Source organism: Bos indicus x Bos taurus, chromosome 27 (assembly GCF_003369695.1).
Source record: "Bos indicus x Bos taurus breed Angus x Brahman F1 hybrid chromosome 27, Bos_hybrid_MaternalHap_v2.0, whole genome shotgun sequence".
Classification (NCBI taxonomy): Eukaryota; Metazoa; Chordata; class Mammalia; order Artiodactyla; family Bovidae; genus Bos; species Bos indicus x Bos taurus.
Genome location: NC_040102.1, coordinates 33,788,530 through 33,810,954, shown reverse-complemented (window position 1 = coordinate 33,810,954; position 22,425 = coordinate 33,788,530). Strand labels below are relative to the sequence as shown.

Below are 22,425 nucleotides of genomic sequence, written 5' to 3'. Positions count from 1 at the left end.
AAGACATGAATCCATAAAATTCCTAGAAGAAAATGTAGGCAATAATCTCACTGATATCAATCTCATAAGGGTAAGGTTTTTGTCACTCTGAATTGAAAGGCAAGATAAACAAAAGCAGAATAAACAAACAGGACTACATCAAACTAAAATGTTTCCTCACAGCAAAGAAAACCATCTCAAATGAAAAAGCAACTTACTGAATGAAAATATATTTGCAAATCATATATCTGATATGGAGTTAATATCCAAAATACATAAAACACATATACAACTCAATAACAAACAACCTGACTAAAATAATGGAGACACAACCTGAACAGACATTTCCAAAGAAGACACAGAGATGGCCAACAGGCACATGAAAAGATGATCAACATCATTATTAGAAAATGCAAATTAAACTACAATAAGATATCACACACCTTTTAGAATAACTATCATCAAAAATAAAACATAACAAATGTTGGAGAGAACACAGAGAAAAGGGAACCCTAGTCCGCTATTGGTAGGACTAAAAATCGGTGCAGCCACTATGGAAAACATTACGGTGATTACTCAAAAACTAAGAATCAAATTATCATACAATCCGCTACTCCACTTCTGGGTATTTATCCAAATAATACAAACACACTAACTAGAAAAAAATATATGCACTCTGTTTATTGCAGCATTATTTATAACCAAGATGTGGGAACAACCTAAGGGGCTTCCCTGGTGGCTCAGATGGTAAAGAATTCACCTGTAATACAGGAGATGCAGATTCAATTCCTGGTCAGGAAGATTGCCTGGAGAAGGAAATGGCTACCTACTCCAATATTCTTGCAATATTCTTACATGGGAGACTCCCATGTAAGAAGCCTGGTAGCAGGCTTGGGGTCCTTGGGGTCACAAAGAGTCAGACAAGACTGAGCGACTAAACATGCACAAGTATGGAAACAACCTAAGTGTCCACTGGTGGAAGAATGGATAAAGAAGCCCAGTATACATAAACAATGGAATACTTCATGCTCCATCCCTCGGAAATGTCCGACTCTTTGCAACTCTGCAGACTGTAGCCTGTCAGACACCTCCTCCTCCTTGCTGGGATTTTCCCAGCAAGAATACTGGAGTGAGTTGCCATTTCCTTCTCCAGGGGATCTTCCCAACCCAGGCATCAACCAGGGTCTCCTGCATTGCAGGCAGATTCTTTACCACTGAGCCACAGGGGAAGTCAATGGAATACTTACTCATCCATAAAAAGAATGAAACCTTGCTGTTTGCAACAACATGGATGAACCTTGAAAGTATTACACTAAGAGAAATAACTCAAATGGAGAAAGACACCATATAATTTCATTCATATGTAAAATCTAAAAAAGAACAAAGCACTCAAAAAAGCCAACTAAACAAAACCAAAAAACCTCAGAGATACAGAAATCAGATTAGTGGTTACCAGAAGGAAGTGGTTTAGGAAGTAAGAGAAATGGGTGAAGGGAGTCAACCCTTTGGCATTGGATGGTAAGCAGACTTGTGGTGCTGATCACTTTGTAATGTATACAGATGTTTAATTAGAATGCTGTACATCTGAAACTTATATAATAAAACAAACACCAATATGATACTGGGACACAAATAAACGTGTCAATCAGCCAAAGGGAACAGAGAATTCAAAACTAAACTCTGGCATATATGGTATACTAATATTCAACAAGGAAGTCAAGAGTATCCAATGAGGAAAGTATACTCTTTTCAACAACCAGGAAAACTAGAGAAACACATGCAAAACAATGACATTGACTCCTATCCCACGATACCCAGAGAAATTAGCTCAAAATGGATCAAAGACTTAAACATAAGATCTGATACCATGAAACCCCTAGAAGGAAATGTAGGGAAGAACCTTAGATACTGATCTTGGGTATAAATTCTGGAGCATGAGGCCAAACTACAGCATGGACAAACTACAAAGGAAAAAATCAACAAACGGGACATCAAACTCAAAACCTTTTGCGCCTCAAAAGAAACACTTATCAAAATGAAAAAATTTAAAAAAAACCTACATGATGGGAGAAAAATTCTGCAAAGCATGTATCAGATAAGGGGTTAATATTAAACATATATAAAGAACTTATTCAATCTGATAACAAAAAAAAAACACTCCAATTTTAAAATGAACAGAAGAACTAGATGTTTTTCTGAAAAGACATACAGATGGCCAATAGGCACATGGAAAGACACTCAACATCACCAATCATCAAGAAATACGAATCAAAACCACAATGAGACATCACTTCCCACCTATTAGAACGGTTATCAGTAAGAATACAAGAGACAACACATACTGGAAAGGATGTGGTGAAAAGGGAAGCTTTATATATTGTTGGTGGGAATGTAAATTGGTCCAACCAATTGGTCCACTGTGCAAAATAATATGGAGGTTGCTCAAAAAATTAAAAATAGACCTAACATATGGTCCAGCAATTCCACTTCTGAGTATATACCCAAAGAAAATGAAAACTTAATTTCAAAGAGATATATGCACTCTGTATTTATCACAGTATTATTTACAATACCAAAGATATAGAAACACCCAAAACATCCATCAATGGATTAATAGATAAAAAAGATGTGCTACACACACACAATGGAATGTTTTTCAGCCAAGAAAACGGAAGTGATCCTCCCATTTTCAACATGTACAAACCTTGAGCACATTATGCTAATGAGATAAGTCAAACAGAGAAAAGAAGAATTGTGTGATATCACACATATGTGGAATCTAAAAAATTTAAATCTGTGAAAAAAAGAGTAAAATACTCATTACCAGAGGTTGTGGAAACAAAGGAATAAGAGTGATGGTATTTAAGGTACAAACTTGTAACAGATAATAAATAAGCCATAGAAATCTACTGCACAATATAATGAATATAGGCAATACTACTTTACTATACTGCTAAGCCACTTTAGTCGTGTCCGACTCTGTGCGACCCCATAGACAGCAGCCCACCAGGCTCCGCCGTCCCTGGGATTCTCCAGGCAAGAACACTGGAGTGGGTTGCCATTTCCTTCTCCAATGCAGGAAAGTGAAAAGTGAAACTGAAGTCGCTCAGTCGCGTCCAACTCTTAGTGACCCCATGGACTGCAGCCCACCAGGCTCCTCCATCCATGGAATTTTCCAGGCAAGAGTACTGGAGTGGGGTGCCATTGCCTTCTCCGACTTTACTATAGTGAAACGCAAAGGAGAAAAGGAAAGATATATCCATCTGGATGCAGAGTTCCAGAGATTAGCAAGGAGAAATAAGAAAGTCTTCCTAAGTGATCAATGCAAAGAAACAGAGAAAAAATATAATGGGAAAGACTAGCCATCTCTTCAAGAAAATTAGAGATACCAAGGGGACATTTCAAGCAAAGATGGGTGCAATAAGAGACAGAAATGGTATCAACCTAACAGAAGCAGAAGATATTAAGAAGAGGTGGCAACAATACACAGAAGAACTACACAAAAAAATATCTTAGTGAGCCAGGTAACCACGATGATGTAATCACTCACGTACAGCCAGACATCCTAGAGTGTGAAAACAAGTGGGCCTTAGGAAGCATCATTACGAACAAAGCTAGTGCAGGTGATGGAATTCCAGCTGAGTTTTTTCAAATCCTAAAAGATGATGGTGTGAAAGTGCTGTACTCAATATGCCAGCAAATTTGGAAAACAGCTGTGGCCACAGGACTAGAAAGGTCAGTTTTATATCCAATCCCAAAGAAAGGCATGGAGAAGGGAATGGAAACCCACTCCAGTATTCTCACCTGGAAAATCCCATGCACAGAGGAGCCTGGCGGGCTACAGCCTATGGGGTCGCAGAGCTGGACACCATTGAGTGACTAAGCACACAAGAAAGGCAATGCCAAAGAATGTTCAAACTACCACACAATTGCACTCATCTCACACGCTAGCAAAGTAATACTCAAAATTCTCCAGGATACACTTCAACAGTACATGCACCGAGAACTTTCAGATGTTCAAGCTGGATTTAGAAAAGGCAGCGGAACCAGAGATCAAATTGCCAACATCTGTTGGATCATAGAAAAAGCAAGAGAGTTCCAGAAAAACATCTACTTCTGCTTCACTGACAGCACTAAAGATGCTTCAGCTTCACTGACTACACTTTAACTGTGTGGATCACAACAAATTGGAAAATTCTTCAAGAGATGGGAATACCAGACCACCTTACCTGCCTCCTGAGAAACCTGTATGCAGATCAAGAAGCAACAGTTAGAACTGGACATGGAACAACAGACTGGTTCCAAATTGGGAAAGGAGTACATCAAGGTTGTATATTGTCACCTTGCTTATTTAACTTACACGCAGAGTACATCATGCGAAATGCCAGGCTGGATGAAGCACAAGCTGGAATCAAGATTGCCGGGACAAATATCAAAAACCTCAGACATGCAGATGACACCACCCTTATGGCAGAGAGCAAAGAGAAACTAAAAGTGCCCCCTGATGAAGGTGAAAGAGGAAAGTGAAAAAGCTGGCTTAAAACTCAACATTCAAAAAACTAAGATCATGGCATCTGATCCCATTACTTCATGGCAAATAGATGGGGAAACAATGGAAACAGTGACAGACTTTATTATCTTGGGCTCCAAAATCACCGCAGATGGTGACTGCAACCATGAAATTAAAAAACGCTTGCTCTTTGGAAGAAAAGCTATGACCAACCTAGATACATGTTGAAAAGCAAAGACATTACTTTGCTGATAAAGGTCCATATAGTCAAAGCTATGGTTTTTCCAGTAGTCAAGTATGGGTGTGAGAACTGGACCATAAAGAAAGCTGAACACCAAAGAACTTATGCTTTTGAACCGTGGTGTTGGAGAAGACTCTTGAGAGTGCCCTGGACTGCAAAGAGATCAAACCAGTCAATCCTAACGGAAACTGTCCTGAATATTCGTTGGAAGGACTGATGCTGAAGCTGAAGCTCTTATACTTTGGCCACCTGATTTGAAGAGCTGACTCATTAGAAAAGACCCTGATGCTGGGAAAGACTGAAGGCAGGAGGAGAAGGGGACGACAGAGGATGAGATGGTTGGCTGGCATCACCAACTCGATGGATATGAGTTCAAGCAATCTCCGGGAGATGGTGATGGACAGGGAAGCCTGGCGTGCTTCAGTCTATGGGGTCACAAATAGTCGGACATGACTGAGCAATTGAACAACAACAAATGTACTATACTTATGCGAGTGTGTGTGTGTGTGTGTGTGTGTGTGTGTTTGTGTGTGTGTGTACATGCTCAGTCACATCCAACTCTTTGAGACCCCATGAACTGTAGCCTGCAAGGCTCCTCTGTCCATAGGATTCTCCAGGCAAGGATACTGGAGTGGATGGCCGTTTCTTCTCCAAGGGATCTTCCTGACCCAGGGATTGAACTTGTATCTCTTTTGTCTCTTGCATTGGCAGGCAAACCCCAACTGGGAATCCCTATAATTATGTAATGTAGTAAACATCACCACATCAGCAATCAGATAACAATACATAAACATATATAAATATATCACAGTAACACACTATACAACCTAAACTTATAATATTTTACTTCAAATTTATTCAATAAAAAAAAACGCTCAGAAATAAATTTCCTCAATATGGTAAAGCACATCTATTTTAAAAAAAGCTTATATCTAATATCATATTTAATGTTAAAAGTTAGAAAACTTTCTCCCTAAAAGTAAGAACAAAGGAAAGAAAGCCACTCTCAGAACTTCTAATAAAAACTATAATTCAGAAAAGTCCACTGCAATTTTTATACTAGTGATATAATTGCTAAGTAAAATTTTTAAACTATCAAAATAAGCAATCTATAGAAAAAATAAATAAAGAAGATCTGAATAAGTTAAGAGATACACAAGGTGCACAGACTGGCATAACTAATATTGGTAAGAAGGTAATTCCCCTCAAATTGATATATGAATACAACACAGTTCAAATCAAAGTCTCTACAATTATATGCCAGTTCTTTAACTTACATGGAAACAAACTGGTCCTAGAAGAGTAAAAGTATCTTGAAAAAGAAGACCAAAGTTTATTGATTTACACAAAATGTTTTTAAGACTTACTGTAAAAGTACGTTAGTTAAGACTGTGGAATTGGCATAAGGACAGACAAATACACAGAAAAGTATTAAGGGAAAGACACATACATACAGTTGTTTATTATCATAGGAACAGGTGTTAACTGTTCTCTAAATGTTTGGTGAATTCACCTGTGAAGGAAGCCATTGATTCTGGATTTTTTGTTGTTAATTTTATTACTATTATTACTGATTCAAGTCATTACTGGCAATTTGTTCATCTTTTCTATTTCTCCCTGATTCAGTATTAGGAGAGTACACATTTCCAAGAATTGTACATTTCTTCCATTTTGACCATTTTACTGGCACATAGTTATCTGAAATAATCTCTTATGATCCTTTGAATTTATGTGGTGTTGGCTGTAGCTTCTCCTTTTACATTTCTGATTTTACTGATTTGGGCTCTCTCTTTTTCTTGATGAGTCTAGATAAGGGTTTATCAGTTTCCTTCATCCTCTTCAAAGAATCACCTCTTAGTTTCATTAATCTTTTTAATTTTTTAGCCTCTATTTCAATTACTTATACTCTGATCTTTATTATTTCTCTTCTTCTACTAACTTTGGGTTTTATTTCTTCTGTTTTTAGTTCCTTTAGGTGTAAAATCAGGTTGCTTGATATTTTTCTTATTTCATAAGGCAAGTTTGTATCATTAAAAAATTCCCTCAGAAATGCTTTTTCTTTGCCCCATGGATTTGGGATTATTGTGTTTTGTTTTCATTTGTCTACAGGTATTTTTAAATTTTCTATTTAATTTCTTCCATGATCCATTAGTTGTTTAGCAGTATATTGTTTAGCCTCAACATGTTTCTATTTTTTGTACTTTTTTCTTGTAGTTTATTTCTAGTCTCATAGCATTCTAGTCAGAAAAGATGCTGGATATGATTTCAATTTTCTTAAATTTACTGAGACTTGTTTTGTGGCCTACCCTGGAGAATGTTACAAGGCAGCTGAAACAGTGTATTCTGTTGCTTTGATGTGGAATATTCTGCATTTATATCTATAAATTCCATCTGGTCTGATGTGTCACTTAAGACCAGTCTTTCCTTAATGATTTTATGTCTGAATGATCTAAAGATGTAAGTGAGGTGTTAAAGTCCCTTACTAATATTGTGTTTACTGTCAGTGTCTCCTCTTACACCTGATATTTGCTTTATGTAACTAGGTATACCTATGTTAGTCGTTCTTGTTTAGTAGCCAAGCCATGGCCGATTCTTTTGTGACCTGCATCTCTTGCACTGGCAGGCAGATTCTTTACCACTGAACCACTTGTCCTATGTTGGATGCATATACATTTACAAACATTTCATCTTCTTGGATTGATCCCTTAATCATTATATAACATCCTTTGTCTAACAGTCTTTGTTTTGAAGTCTGTTTTATCTTATATAATTAAGTATTGCCACCTCAGCTTTCTTTTGATTTCCATTTGCATGGAATACCTTTTCTGATTCCCTCACTTTCAGTCTGTGTGTGTCTTTGCAACTGACCATGGGCAGATCTGAAGTGAGTCTCTTGGAAGCAGTATACGTACATATATAGGTCCTATTTTTTATCCATTCAGTCATTCTGTTTCTTTTGATTGCAGCATTTAGTACAATTACATTTACAGTAATTATTGATAGATATGTACTTATTGCCATTTTGTTAAATGCAGGATACTAAAGCAATAGGAGTCTGTTGCATTTCTATACACTAATAATAAGTTAACAAAAAAATATAAAAACAATCCCATTTAGAATCACATCAAAAAGAATAAAATATCTAAGAATAAATCTAAGGAGGTAAAACATCCATACTTGGAAAACTATAAGACACAGATGAAAGAAACTGAAGATGATAAAAGCAAATGTAAAGTTATACAGTGCTCATGGACTGGCAGAATTAATATTGCTAAAAAGGCCATAGTACTCAAAGCAAAATACAGATTCAATGCAATTCTATCAAACTATTAATGGCATTTTTCACAGAACTAAAACAAATAATTCTAAAATTTGTATGGAAACATAAGACTCCAAACAGCCAAAGCAATCTGAAGAAATAAGAAAATAGCTGGAAATACCATACTCCTCAGTTTCAAACTATAGTACAAAGAGACAACAACAAAAAATATGATACTGGCACAAAACAGATATACAAATCAATGGAACAGAACAGAGAGCCTAAAAATAAACCCATGCACTTATGATCAATTAATTTTCAACAAAGCAGGCAAGAATATACGATAGAGAAAAGACAATCTCTTTAATAAGCAGTGCTGGGAAATCTGGACAGCTACATTTAAGGAATAAAACTGAAACATTTTTTCACACCATACATTAAAATAAACTCAAAATAGATTAAAAACATAAATGTAAGACCAGAAACCATAAAACTCCAAGAAGAAAACTTAGGCAGAATAATCTGACATTAACTGCAACAACCTTTTGGATCTGTCTCTTAAGGCAAAGAAAACAAAAATAAACAAATGAGCTCTAATTAAACTTAAAAGCACAGGAAACTATTGGTTAAAGAAAAAAAACAACCTACTGAATGTGAGAAAATGTTTGCAAATAATATGGTTGATAAGGGGTTAATATTGAAACTACATAAACAGCTCATACAACTCAGTATCAAAAAACCAACCTCAGTATCAAAAAAGTGAAAATGAAAGTCATGTCCGACGTTTTGCAACCCATGGACTCTACAGTCCATGGAATTCTCCAGGCCAGAATACTGGAGAGGGCAGCCTTTCCCTTCTCCAGGGGATCTTCCCAACCCAAGGATCAAACCAAGGTCTCCCACATTGCAGGCAGATTCTTTTACCAGCTGAACCATCCGGGAAACCCAAGAATACTGGAGTGGGTAGCCTATCCCTTCTCCAGCGGATCTTCCCAACTCATGAATTGAACCGGGGTCTCCTGCATTGCAGGCAGATTCTTTACCAACTGAGCTATCAGGGAAGCCCTAGTATCAAAAAAAACCAACCTGATTTAAAAATAAGCAGGAGACTTGAATACACATTTTTCTAAAGACATGCCAATAGGTACATGAAAAGATGGCAACATCACTAAACATTAGGGAAATGCAAATCAAAACCATGATTGAGAGATCATCTCACATGTGTCAGAATTACTATCATCAAAAAGACCACAATTAACAAATTGTGCTGGTGAGCATTTGGAGAAAAGAACCACTGTACACTATGTTTTCCACTACAGAAAACAGTATGGAGATTCCTCAGAAAAACAAAATTAAACTACCATCAGTCTGTCAGTCACTTCAGTCTCTCAGTCATGTCCGACTCTTTGCGACCCCATGAATCACAGCACGCCAGGCCTCCCTGTCTATCACCAACTCCCAGAGTTCATTCAAACTCATGTCCATCGAGTCGGTGATGCCATCCAACCATCTCATCCTCTGTCGTCCCCTTCTCCTCCTGCCCCCAGTCTCTCCCAGCATCAGGGTCTTTTCCAATGAGTCAACTCTTCACATGAGGTGGCCAAAGTATTGGAGTTTCAGCTTCAACATCAATCCTTCCAATGAACACCCAGGACTGATCTCCTTTAGGATGGACTGGTTGGATCTCCTTGCAGTCCAAGGGACTCTCAAGACTCTTTTCCAACACCACAGTTCAAAAGCATCAATTCTTTGGCTCTCAGCTTTCTTCACAGTCCAACTCTCACATCCATACATGCCCACTGGAAAAACCATAGCCTATGATCCAGCAATTCCATTCCTGAATATATATCCAAAGAAAACAACACTAATTTAAAATTATACATACACCCCAATGTTCATAGAAGCATTATTTATAATTGCCAAGACACAGAAGCAACATAAGTGTCTGTCAACAGGCGAATGCATAAAGAAGATGTGGTGTATGTGCATATATATATGTATGTATGTGTGTATATATATACACACATACACATACATATACATATATGTATATATGTATATACACTATATCTATATACACACATGTGTGTGTGTGTATATATATATATATATATATATTATTCAGGCATTAAAAAAGAATGAAATTTTGCCATTTAAACTACATGAATGGAACCAGAGAGTATTATGAAACTACATGAATGGAACCAGAGAGTATTATGTTTAATGAAGTAAGTCAAACAAAGACAAAGAAAAACACTCTATGTTATCATTTATATGTGGAATATAAATTTAAAAATGCATGAATATGACAAAACAGAAATAGACCCTCAGAGATAAAGGCCAAACTAGTGGTTATCAGTGGGAAGAGGGAAGAGGGTGATATGGGGGAATCAGAATCACCCACTGTTCAGATTGTAACATTAATAGTTGTCCCTCCATTGTGAGGCAATACCCTAAAGGATACTTTATGGTCTACTCCCATACTAATCTTCAGTAAGACACTTATCAAATGTCCAGAGGTTAAGCACAGATTTGAAAATACTGTACATATTTAGTCTGGAACCAAAAGCTCATTCTAGACTTCCTTTTCCTACCAGCAATAATTTTAGGGGAATAGTCTTAACATTTGTCCAAAACTCTTCAACCTATTAAATCTAGATAGCATATTCTTGTATGCATTTTAACTTTATTTCATTATTGCTGATATTTTGCATGGCACCCAGTCATATTTGAGGTATACAGCATTTATTACAAAGGATGAACAGAAACAATAAGTTTATCAATTTTCAAATTATTAGACTTACTTCCTCAGAACCACAGTCACAGGCTTCATTTCCCTCCACTCTGCCATTGCCACAGATTTCTGTTGGATTATCCTGCATTTGTGGCTTATTCTGAAGACACTGGGCCCCCACGTTTGAAATGAAATGTTCAAAGTCTCTCAAACTGCAATCGCTAAAAGTCTTCATACCACTGGATTGCCTAAAAATGGATCCATATAATGTTAATGGCATTATTCTTCTGAAAACACAATTCTATATTATACAAGTCAATTTCAAAATGCTAAATTCAAGAGGTAATGCTAAGTGTTCATAACAAATGCTTAGAGGCCAGTCATTCCTCAGGAGGACATGTGATTTCATTCACTGAACACATATTCTCTTAAAACAAAATCAAGTTCAACAGGAAAAACTAAACAACCCAATTAGAAAATGGGCATAGGATTTGGATACACATTTCTGAAAGAAGACACATATAAACGAACAACGGGTACATGAAAAGGTCATCAACATCACTAATCATCAAGGAAGTCCAAATCAAAAGAAAAAACAATGAGCTATCACCTCATACCTGTTAAGATAGCTATGATTCTCTTTTTAACTTATTTCTTTAACTGGAGGAAAATTTCTTTACAACGTTGTGTTGGTTTCTGCCATACAACAACACGAATCATCTATAATTATATGTATGTACCCTCCCTCTTGATTCCTTTAAAAATAGATGAACATTGTTGGCAAGGACACGGAGAAACTGGAAACGCAGTACATTGTTCATGGAAATGTAAATCCAGTCTCTGCTGAAGACAGTAAAGAGGTTTCTCAAAAAATTAAAAATAGAATACCATATGATCCAGCAATCCTGCTTCTAGGTATACATCCAAAACTATTGAAATTAGAATATGTAAGTGATATCTGTACTCCTATGTTTATTGCAGCAATATTTACAATAGTAAAGATATGGCAGCAACCTAAATGTCATTGAAAGATGAATGGATGAGCAAAATGTGGTACGTACTTGCAATGGAATATAACTTGCAACGGAATATTATTCAATCTTTAAAAAAAGAAGCAAGTTCTGCCATATGCAACAACAGTACAAAATCTCAAGGTCATTATGCTAAGTGAAATAAGCTAGTCACAGAGTATGAAATACTTCATGATTTCATTTATATGAGATATTTAGAAGATTCACACCCACAGATGTAGAGTTGCCAAGAGGCTAGGAGGATGGGGAAATGGGTATAAAGTTTCAGTTATACAAGATGGATAAATTTTAGTGATCTGCTGTTCAACATAGTAACCACATCTAAGTAATAACTTTAAAATTGGTTAAGAGAACTCCTGTTGAATATTTCCACTATATATATATTAAGAATACACTAGGGTTTCCCTGTTGGTCCACTGGTTAAGAATCTGCCTGCCAGTGCAGGAGACATGGGTCCAATCACTGGTCCAGAAAGATCCCACATGCCTTGGGGCAACTAAGCCCTGCCACCACAGCTTCTGAGTCTGCACTTGGGAGCCCTTGAGACACAACTGCTGAGGCTACATGCAGCAACTGCTGCTGCTGCTGCTGCTAAGTCGCTTCAGTTGTGTCCAACTCTGTGCGACCTCTAGATGGCAGCCCACCAGGCTCCACCGTCCATGGGATTCTCTAGGTAAGAACACTGGAGTGGGTTGCCATTTCCTTCTCCAATGCATGAAAGTGAAAAGTGAAAGTGAAGTTGCTCAGTTGTGCCCGACTCTTAGTGACCCCATGAACTGCAGCCCACCAGGCTCCTCCGTCCATGGGATTTTCCAGGCAAGAGTACTGGAGTGGGGTGCCATTGCCTTCTCCCATGCAGCAACTGCTGAAGACCAAATACCCAAGAGCCCATGCCCCACAACCAGAGAAGCCACCACAGCGTGAAGCCCAGGCACCACAACTAGAGAGTAGCCTCCACTGCCCACAACTAGAGAAAGCCCACACCCGGCAACAAAGACCCAGGGCAGCCAAAAATACACACATACAAAAAAAAGAAACAAAGAAAAGAACCGAGTAATTTTGGAGAATGACAAGATGGCTTCCAAATGACTTCCAACGAATAGGAAGACTCTAAGCTAACTTCCTCCCATGCGCACATCAAATCTACAATTTACAGAGCAACTACTGATGAGAAAGATTAGAAGAACAGCAGAAAAGATCTTTTACAACTAAAGATATGAAGAAGGAACCATAAGTAGATGAGTGGGAGGGGTGGAGACATGGTAAAGTCAAGACTCATACTCCTGGATAGGTGACCCACCAGTAAGTTCAGCTCTAGCTTCCTCAAGAGCAGCCTCCCCCACTAGTCAGCTCTGCCCTCACCACCAGCCTCCCCAACAAGGACATATCACTAACCTTGGTATCTCCTGAACTCTGACCCCACCAACCAGTGGGTAAACATCAACCTCAGTACCACCAGAGCCCCAGAGCCTGCCATTTCAGGACCCAGCTGATCCACCAGCAGGCAAGCAACAGCCCCAGGAGTCTCTGAGCTCCAGACCTACACATGAGCAGATTAACAGTATTTTTGAGACACCCTGGGCCCCTTATTTGGCCAACCTGGGATTCAGCCCTGCTCACTAGCAGGCTGTCAACAGCTTTGGGACACACTGGACTGTGCAGTAAGCCATTTCAGGAACTGGTACCACCCACCAGCAGACAGATACTAGGTCCATGCAGGACCCCTGGCCCCACAGCCACCCATCTCAATCCCAGTTCCAGCAACCACTGAGCAATGAGGTTCCACAGCCAGCCTCCTTGTGACACAGCTCCACCCACCAGTGGCTGGTGGCATCTGAACAAGGCAGAGATTAGCAATCAATTGAAGAGGGGCCAACCCAGCCAAGTCTACCAGACAACCCACAGTAGTTAGTCCACAGCAATAGAAGGATACTCATAGCCCTCTCAGGGAGAACCACTAGAGCATATAGCGCTGGTGACCAGAGAGGAATGTGCTGCTGGGAGTCCTTACTCCCTTCACTTCTGAATTCATCTGTTGTACAGACTATGTTAAAAGTTACCTACTTTTAAAAAGCAAATATAAATTAAGTCATCAAAATAATGTATTAGGAAGATCACTGAAATAATGAAGTTTGTACAAATATATTTTAATGTTCTTTTGCTACTTGGTTTAAATTAATTCCAATATAATAACTGTCTTCTATATGAGATCAACATGAAGTAGAGAAAATAACAAAGATTTGAGTTAGATAAACTTGTTGACTAGTACCAATCTTGAGACTTAATGAGATTTTAAGCAAAGTGATTAAACTCTCTGTTTTCTTATCTCCAAATAGGGGTAATATCCATCCACCTCACAGGCTTGTTATGAGGATTAAATATTAATAAGTGTCTAATTAAACTTTCTGGCTTATAGTAAGTGACCAATAAATCATTGATGAGATTACTGACATCAGCCACAGTTGTCCACTTATAACCTGTGTATCTGATGTAGAGTCATTTAGGCTCTGTGTACTCAAAGGCATTTTAAAAAAACACATGGAGGACAGCGGACGGCGGCCAGGACACTAGCGTGAGGCAGCCAGAGCCAAGTAACCCGGCAGTTCCTTTTGCTATGGACCTGTTGCCGTGCACAGTGGTGGCTGGAGGCTTTGCAGGTGAGAAAATGGCATTTGTGAAGAGTGGATGGTTGCTGTGACAGAGTACCATTTTGAAGCACTGGAAGAACTGGTTTGACCTGTGGTCAGATGGTCACCTGATCTATTATGGTGACCAAACTCGGCAGAGTGTAGAAGACGAGGTCCACGTGGCAGTGGACTGCATCAACATCTGCGTGGGATATGAATGTCGGGATATTCAGCCACCAGATGGGAAGCCGAAAGACTGTATGCTGCAGATTGTTTGCCAAGATGGGAAAACCATCAGTCTTGGTGCAGAAAGCACAGATGATTGTTTGGACTGGAAGTTTACACTCCAGGATTATATTGGCTTATGTTGGCTCAGAAGTCATGTATGATGAAGACAGCTGTGGCTCCCTCCCCACCTTCTTACACAGACTATGCTGCACCAACCCTTGAGCAGGCACATGGCTATGGTCCAAACAGTGGCGCATACCCACAAGGAACTCAAGTTCTCTATGCTGCAAATGGACAGGCTTATGCTGTACCCTATCAGTACCCATATGCAGGACGTTATGGACAGCAGCCTGCCAACCAAGTCATCATTCGTGAGTGGTATCAAAACAATGACAGTGACTTGGCGCTGGGCATGCTGGCTGGAGCAGCCACAGTCATGGCCTTAGGGTCTCTGTTCTGGGTCTTGTAGAGTCCTTGGAACCTAGACGTGCATAGCTTCTGATATCCCTGTGTACAATAATATAATTTGCAGGGCATTTCTGTTTGTTATAAATGCTTTTAATAATAGGTTTAATAGTTCATTTGAAAGTAGTGACAAAATACTTATAAGGATATAGAAGTACTGCAGAGAAAGATTTGGACTGCTGTTTAGCTTAACTGCGGACTATATGAGGCCATTGGCTCATTCGAGGAGTTTCCTTATAAAACTCTCTCAATACTTTATTTGAACACACTTGTTTTGAAAAGCCATTTTCTTTTTAGAGTTAGGCCTTAGTTCTTAAGGGATAATTTATTTTAGTGTTTTGCTGGTAACATGGTGATGATGTAGGACTGAGTGAATGACTGTGGCAAGAAAAACTGCAGTTTTTTGGTTTAATGTCAGACTTTGAAACCTCAGACCAGAACTGGCTGCATGTTACTTCAGGAGTTATAGGCTGGAACCTTTCTTAGGCAGCAGTGTGATATCCCACAGCCTCTGGGGCTCCAGCAAAGCAAACTGCTCAGGATGATGTGTGGGATGGCAGTTCCCCCCTTGAAAACGGTGCTTTTTCATTTTATTCTTATTTGTTTTTGGTTGCAATACTTAGAAAGCATCCCAAAAAAGGAGTAGACTTGAGTGTCAACATTTTAGGGCTTTATCATTTAAAACTTGAAGAAGGCACAACTCCAAAAAAGTGTGTGGAGGTAGATTTATTTTATTCAGAGGCATCATGCTTTTAGTGTTTGCTTTGAGCATTCTTTATTGCCACTTCAGCCTACTTATAGCTTATTTTTCTACTTGTTGATAAAGTAATATTAAGAGAATGGTGAGGAAAGTGAAATTAGAGCCATAGTTGCAGTGTTCCTGTTTCAGGGGGTTGGGCTGCACTGAGGACGTGTTTTATTATGTCCTTCTGAAGGCTGTTGATGAGCTCATCTCCTGTCCTGTGTAGGACTGGGCACTGTTGCTGTCCCTGAGCTGTGTTGCATGGTGGGGGAAACTCAGGTTATAGATGGGAATTTCGGCCTAGAGACATGAATGACCTGCTCAAGATACCTCTCTACCTACTTGACTAGGACACCAGCCTTGCTTTTATTTCTGACTTTAGTGAACCACTTAATTTTGAGCCCCAACTTATATGTGAAGCTCTGAAAAACTGAGGGTCCTGCATTTCTGTTATTTCTTATTTCTTTATCTATATAAATTTTAAAACTTCACTTATTCCAGCTTTCTGTCCTGCATGTTTTAAAAAATGTACATTTACAAAGGCACAATGAAGGTCTTTGTCCCTATACTCCATGTGGCCATGTTTCCATAAAATACACTCCTAGAAGGCAATGGCACCCCACTCCAGTACTTTTGCCTGGAAAATCCCATGGACGAAGGAGCCTGGTAGGCTGTAGTCCATGGGGTCACTAGAGTCGGACACGACTGAGCGACTTCACTTTCACTTTTCGCTTTCACGCATTGGAGAAGGAAATGGAAACCCACTCCAGTGTTCTTACTTGGAGAATCCCAGTGACAGGGAAGCCTGGTGGGCTGCCGTCTATGGGGTCGCACAGAGTCGGACATGACTGACGCGACTTAGCAGCAGCAGCAGCAGTAGCACAAACTGTGTTTATATTTTATGTGGCCAGTTACCGACACAGTTTTTTGTTTCACTTATCAGTCCACTCCACCTCTGAGGCAGACTTAAATAGATCTATCTCTGTATGGAAACTAGATGCCAAATGAGCATTGTGGTGACCACAGGTCTGTTTCCCAGCCAGTTCCACTGTACCTGTTGACGCTGGAGAGTCTGCTTCCAGCTGAAAAGAAGTATACTTGGCTGTCATCTCTTTTGATGTGTCATGTGGTGGAAAGTTGCCAGATGTTATGTGTGACAACACTGGTTTTGATAGTTAAAAATGTTACTAATTTTACATCATATGTAATAAGAATAGCTTTGTTCAGATGGTAATCATTATTCAAGCTGTATCCTTTACAAATAAAATACTAAACTCAGTTTTTAATGTTGCACTAGAGTGTTAATTTTGAACTAGGAATTACTGGAACCACAGATACTGAGTTATGTCACTGAAATGTCCTTGAAGCAGATGGTCTCCCTGTGCTCCCCTGGCTTTCCCCTGACAGACTAGGGGGAGCTGTGGACTGAAGTCCTGACATACACGTGATCCCCCATCTCCAGTCCCTGTCCCTAGCTGGGCAAGCCGGTGGGCAACTGTAGTTGAGTCTGGAAGTTCACGGTCCCTAGTGACTTGATCCTGAGAGGAAATGCATGCTCAGCATAAAAATGGGCTGAGATGCTTCATTTCCTTGGCCCCAATTCTCATATATGCCAATCTTTTGGTCGCCTTGCTTAGGTAGTCCTAAATCAAGAAGTTAGGTGAGTTGGAAGGAAATTGTTCACTTTAATTAAAGCAAAGTGCTTAGTCAGCATTTTACTTCCACGTGCACTTTTAAATAACTGGCCATTGATATTGAACACAGGCCAGTCTGCTTGTTTCTTAGCTCTGTTCGTTTAATTTCTTGAGTTAACTTCAGGGTTAGATTTAAAGAAAAGGGAGAGGTGAGCCACTGTGTTTCAGATCAACATTCATGAAATGGGCCTGACTGGGATGCAAGATCTATATCATGGGAGAAGTTCCTGCCATTGATACAGAATTACCCACGTTTGTTTTTCTACATTAATTGTGATTTGGTGCGATCTTTTTCTCCTTCCCAAGTTTACAGACACCAGCATAGAATGCAGTTCCATTTTTTCCCCTAGGGTTGATCTTTTCTTTTTTCTTCCAATTGCTTGCCTGTCTCTAGTATTCTGTGGTGTCTTCAGAACCAGTTTTTCCCTGTATATGCAAATTGTATGTTTATAAGTGAAAATGTTAATACATTAAATGATTGTTAACCTTAAAGCATAGAAAAATTTAAAAATACATGGAAAAAGACAACTGGAAATAATAATATTTGCTTTACTTACACGGTTTCTTTGAAAATTACATAAAATAATATATGAGAAGTACTGTGGAAATGCAAAAGATACATCTATATACATTTATAGATAGATCTTATATATTCATTTATATACCTTACATATAGATGCAAATAAAATTGTTAAATTTCGTAAAAATTAAGATAACACTTGCCCTACACACATCAAAAAAGTTTCCTTAAGAAAATGGAGAATACGTATGAAAGCATTTGAGATATCATAAAGCAGTATATAAATACAAAGGTTTATTATTAACACAGATTCTAAAGCCAGAATGACTGGGTTCAAAACTGTGGACTGCCACAACCAACTATCTGACCACAGATAGTTATCCTTTTTATAATTCAGTTTCTCATCCGTAAAGGTGAGAATATTAGGACCTGCCCTAAGGAGATGCTGTGAAAACCAAACGACACAACATATGTAAAGTGTTTGAAGTAGCCTCTAGCACACAGCAAGTACAATGTAAATATTTGTTATTTTTATTATCATTAATACCAGACTCTGGTGAGCTACACAAAGCATCTTGTCATAAGCATACTTGAAAATAGTTGGCCAAATGGACAACAGGCCCAAGATGGCAATGCTCATATTGTTTATACAGTTATATAAATCTTATATTTGATTCAATAAATAGTATTATAATTTATACATTGAAATTTAATAAAATTAAATACTTTATACATATAAATATTATTTTTACATATAACACACGTAGAACTAGTTTATAATGTAATATGTCTGTATATAAAAATATGTATGTATTTGAGCCATTTTTAGAATGTAAGAACTAGCCTTATGTGGTGCTTAGAACGATAAAAAGAGTATGTTTTCGAAAAGTAATGGCTTGTTTTCACCTTTGACTGTTGGTTGTTCTTCAGTTATGAATAGGTCATACTTAGCACAGACCCTTTTTACAAATGAAAAACTTTAGAATACTAATGACAGCTGCTATAGTCCTTGTATGATATACCATGTAAGGAACACTGGCAAATTTATAAATCCCTGTAACTAATCCATCACATACTTGTGAAAATTTACAATTTAAAAAACACTTTCCTATTTTATTTTCTCATTTCATTCTTATATCACGCTGGAAAACAAAACAATAGGCATAATCGTTTCCATTTTAAAGATGAGAAAAATAAATCTAAGCAAGGTCTAGTCATTTATCCAAAGTCACACAAATGTTATGTAATTTAGATTGAAGTTTCCCCAGAATATTAATATACTCTAAAAGCAAAGGTCACTTGTTTTGAGCTACAGCATATTTTTAAAGATCCTAATTGATTTCATAAAATACACAGTCTATGGGAAATTCCTTTGGTAATGTATCTTGCAGACTGGATTTGTTATTTTGTTCTTAATACTAACCTTCCCCCAAACTACTCTTAGGCTTAAAATTTCATATTTTGATTTTGTGATACTTGGTCCATTTATATAGTTAATTTGCACTATAAGCAAATACTAAAAATTTTCACTTGAATTATTTAAACAAATTATTGATAAATTCAACAAGTAAAATTTATTTTTGGAAAAACTTACACGGCTTTTGTACTCATTATGCAGATGGCTCCTGAACATCGACATTTCTTTGGGTCATCATATGATATTCCCAGACTGAGTCCCAGCATCTGGGTGACAATAACTGAAACTGCCTCCAAAGTCATCTCCTTGGGATACTACATCAACAACAAAGAAAATTCAAATAAAAGACACTTCACTGAAGGGTGGTAAAAAATAGTATTTTTCTAATTAAAATCATTTTACTGTTTTATCAAATACTTAAGAATATGGAAATACAGTTCCTTAGACAACTAAGAACCTGAAGTTCTTCTTATAAAATTTTATTGAGATATACGCGTATGAACCTATGTCTAGTTTTGCCATTATTTAACAATTGAATGCCTAAGATAACCCTTAAATAATTGTCATAACTACATAAATGTGCTATTTTTACATCAGATTTTTGGCTATATGGACCATGATTTTCCATTTGCCTTATTTAATTTCTTAGACCAGCTATCATGTTCATTCAGGATAGTCCATATGATACTCCACTTCCCAGCTCACAAAGTGGCCACACAATCAAATTACTCAGTTGTAAGTACACTATGTGCTTCCAGCCAATATTCTCAAAGATACAGTAACTAGTATCAGGAAAAACCATGGAAAATAGATCCTCAAGAAAGCTTTCTTATGATTAGGCTGTCACAAATATAACAAATGCACAAATATCTTATCTTCCCTAACAAGGAGAAATAGGACAATGGTAATTCACGATATGTAATGATATCATAATTTCTCAAATTATTGCCAAATGTGGCATAAGATAAGGTGCAAGTAGAGGCCAAGATGTGAGGCTCATCAAGGCACTTCACTCTTACAAAAACAAGCTATAATAAATATTGTGGGGTCAACTGGCTTCTTATGGAAGTGCTAGAGGAAGCACATTATGAAACAGAAAGGAAAAACTATAAATGAGCAACTGAGAATGTAAATAGGCAATCATAAAGCCTCTACAGCAGCACAGTAGTGACTCATCATCTCCTCTAGTTATTGATTTGAGGACCAAGCTCAGGGCCTAGTTATAAGTACTATAGGGTTATAGCACCAATTTAATTATCAAACTTCCCAGATTTGATGCAGGAGTCAGAATCTGAAACTTGAAATGGGAACTAGAGTGTCATGGACAAATATCACTGGACTTCTCTTGCCAGTAGAGTAAGCTTCCCTATACACGATGAAAAAGTCCCTACATTTTAAAAATGACACTTTTTAATGACAATACCTCGAACTTTTGTCTCATTACCCTTGCTTATTTCCAGGTCCCTAATCAGAATTAAATTACAACAGGAGTGATATTAACAAGATGACAACATAGGTCTTTCCCAACTTTACTCCCTGTCACAAGAACAACTGCAACTATTTATGGACAAGACACCACTGAGAAAATCCCAGAACATGGAAGTGAGGCTGAAGTAACACCGGCACCAGAGATCAAGACAGATCTCATAAGAAGATTAGCAGGAGCAGTTATACATGAATGCACTACCCTTCCCCAACATTGATGCAGCACAACACTGAGAGGTCTTCCCAGGCTATGGTGCCCAAAGTGGGAAAAGAGTACAGAGTGGACATCTAGATCCCCCAGTACTGGGGGTCACTTCTGGGAGCCCTACTCTGGTCTTGCCCCATGAGGATCACAAAGGATGAGTGGGATTTGACCACTGTAAATCTGATCATGACAGAGAAGATGGGGTAGGGGTGAGGGTTGCAACAATCAATGCTTAGACCTTGGCAAGCCAAATTCCCATCCACAGCAACTGTAGGTCCCAACTGGTAGATCCGCAGAGCCAGGACAGTAGAAGTGTATGACCAGGGAAGTCAATGAGGTGCAGATCTGCCTGATTTGAGTCCTCAAATGAAAAGCCTTGCTATCCCTGGACCCTCTACCCAGTCAGCATAGCTGTTTATAGCCTTGCCTAATGACTGGTATGGAGAAGGCAATGGCACCCCACTCCAGTACTCTTGCCTGGAAAATCCCATGGACGGAGGAGCCTGGTAGGCTGCAGACCATGGGGTCTCGAAGGGTCGGACACGACTGAGCGACTTCACTTTCACTTTTTGCTTTCATGCATTGGAGAAGGAAATGGCAACCCACTCCGGTATTCTTGCCTGGAGAATCCCAGGGACGGGGGAACCTGGTAGGCTGCCGTCTATGGGGTCGCACAGAGTCGAACACGACTGAAGCAACTTAGCAGCAGCAGCAGCAGCAATGACTAGTATAGCCCCTGGCTACCCCTAACCAGAGGAGAAGGCAATGGCAACCCACTCCAGTACTGTTGCCTGGAAAATCCCATGGACTGAGGAGCCTGGTGGGCTACAGTCCATGGGGTCGCTAGGAGTCGGACACGACTGAGCAACTTCACTTTCACTTTTCCTTTTCATGAATTGGAGAAGGAAATGGCAACCCACTCCAGTACTCTTGCCTGGAGAATCCCAGGGACAGAGGAGCCTGGTAGGCTGCCGTCTATGGGGTCGCACAGAGTTGGACACGACTGAAGTGACTTAGCAGCAGCAGCAGCACCCCTAACCAGAAGCCTCATTAAAATACCTGGTAGCTGCATAGTGCAGCAACACTTGAACAGAGAGTATAGCAGGCAGAGTTGATTGTTCACAGGGAAAAGCCAGTGGCACTGTTTGGCCAGGAAACCTGGAGTAACAGATAGCTTGGGTTGACCCCACAAAGAGCTAAGCTGATTCTCCAATTCCACCTGGGCAAGGAAACAAACTCATAGCCCTGCCATTGCTAAATATAGCCTTCAGAAAGCCCAACCAATGAA

The 22,425-nt window shown here is 38.8% G+C and overlaps 1 protein-coding gene and 1 pseudogene across 1 annotated transcript in view; one reads left to right on the top strand and one right to left on the bottom strand.

Annotated features, from left to right (window-relative positions):
- The window catches only part of ADAM32 (ADAM metallopeptidase domain 32), a 168,805-nt gene that overhangs the window by 73,546 nt on the left and 72,834 nt on the right, over positions 1-22,425 (bottom strand). Inside the window, exons 11-12 of the mRNA XM_027530051.1 lie at positions 19,625-19,761; positions 10,794-10,971 (exon numbers count right to left, since the gene is read on the bottom strand). Of these exons, the coding sequence (XP_027385852.1) occupies positions 10,794-10,971; positions 19,625-19,761 (315 nt within the window). The remainder of the gene's footprint in view (positions 1-10,793; positions 10,972-19,624; positions 19,762-22,425) is intronic.
- On the top strand, positions 14,420-15,055 carry LOC113884985 (annotated as a pseudogene).